Source organism: Ostrinia furnacalis, unplaced genomic scaffold (genome assembly GCF_004193835.3).
Source record: "Ostrinia furnacalis isolate ACB-3 unplaced genomic scaffold, ASM419383v2 OfSCF3251, whole genome shotgun sequence".
In the NCBI taxonomy this organism is placed as follows: Eukaryota; Metazoa; Arthropoda; class Insecta; order Lepidoptera; family Crambidae; genus Ostrinia; species Ostrinia furnacalis.
Window position 1 is genome coordinate 1 of NW_021133490.1, and position 1,485 is coordinate 1,485.

General features: G+C 72.9%; 1 protein-coding gene across 1 annotated transcript; it reads right to left on the bottom strand.

Moving 5' to 3' along the window:
* Nucleotides 1–12: 12 nt before the first annotated feature.
* Nucleotides 13–1,482, bottom strand: LOC114357566 (leucine-rich repeat extensin-like protein 5; the record flags this gene model as incomplete). Its single annotated transcript, XM_028311250.1, has 1 exon — nt 13–1,482. A coding segment is annotated over one exon (1,470 nt), but the record flags the coding sequence as incomplete, so codon positions are not given.
* Nucleotides 1,483–1,485: the final 3 nt, after the last annotated feature.

A 1,485-nucleotide genomic window follows, 5' to 3' on the forward strand; every position in this document is an offset into this window, starting at 1 on the left:
GGCCCGGGGCGCCGTCGCGCGCGGCCGCTGCACCGCCGCCACGCGCACGCCGCCGCGCTCGCGCACCGGCACCATCGGCAGCGCCAGCGAGCGCTCCTGCGGCAGCGTGGTCGGCACGTACGGCAGCTCGTCCTCGAACGACTCCTGCACGACCAGCCCGCGCCGCTCCACGTCGTTGCCGGCGCGCGCGGGCGCCGCCTCCGAGCTCGCCTCCGACTCGGACGAGTCGCGCCCGGCGTCCTGCGGGCTCGCGCCGCCCGGGCTGGGCGCCGGGCCCCCGCGCGGCGTCTCCGCCCCCGGACTGACCGGCGTGTGCGACTCGGCGGCGGGCGTGTGGAGCTCGAGGGCCACGGTCGACGTCGACGCCAAAGTGACTTGTGACGTCGACGCCGCCGCGACGGCCTCCTCGACGTCGGGGAAGCTCGGAAAGGATCCGGAGATCTCGCTGGTGACGCTCGGCGTTTTCGTTATACTGAATTGGGTGCAGAAAACCTGCTCGGCGCTGCCGACGTGGGTCGTGAAGATGAGGCGCTCGCGCCGCGACCGCGCCCGCTCGGTCGGCGCCACCGGCGGCGGCGGGTCGGGCGAGGGCGTGACGTCGGGCGCGCTCGGCCCCGTCGCCGCGTCCCCGGGGCTCGCGGACGCCGGACCGGAACTCGTCGACACCGGTTCGGGACTGATCACGGCGGAAACGACTTCCACCGTCGACGAGGACCGGGAGGTTTTCTCGGTCGGTCGAGGCTCCTCTGGAGTCTTGGATTTGACCGGAAAGGTGGCCAGAAGGTCGTCCTCGGCGTTCTTCTCAGTCGGTGAGCGAAGCGGGATTATGATGCTCCCGTCGGGGAGCACGGTGCGTTGGATAGGTTTCGAGGGAGATCGCGCGGCGTGAACCGAGCTCGACGCCGGGCCCGCGGCGACGCTGCTGCCGGCCGACGATGACGGAACCGCAGCAGACGTCACGACGGAAGAGGGTGGCCCGCGTTGCTGCGGGGCGGAGGCGGGTCGAACGTCGTGATCTCCCGAGGGAGCGCCGGCCTCGTCGGGCGGCGTGCGAAGAGGGATGTGGATGATTCCATCCTTCGCGTCCTCGTAGTACTTGAGCTTCTCGCCGCGCGTGGGGCGGGGCGCCTGCGGGACCGCCGGCCGCGGCGCCTGCACCACCGGCGAGCCCTCGCGCGAGCTCGGAGACGGGGAGGTGGCGCTCTTCCGCGGAGTCTTGAAAAGCGACAGCACGGAACCCTTGATTTTGGTCGCAGACGTCGGCGTCGCGGAGCGGTCGCGGCTTCGGCTCCGCGACCGGCCCTCGTTGAGACTCTTCTTGCGACGGAGCGCGTCCGACGGCGACTCCGGCGACGCGATCGTCTCGCGGGACTTGAACAGCGAGCAGAAGGAGGACTTCCGCGACACCACGGCGCCGGCGGGCGAGGGCGTGCGCGAGTCGCGCGCGGGCCGGCGCGGCGCGGGCGCGGGCTCGGCCGCCAGCTC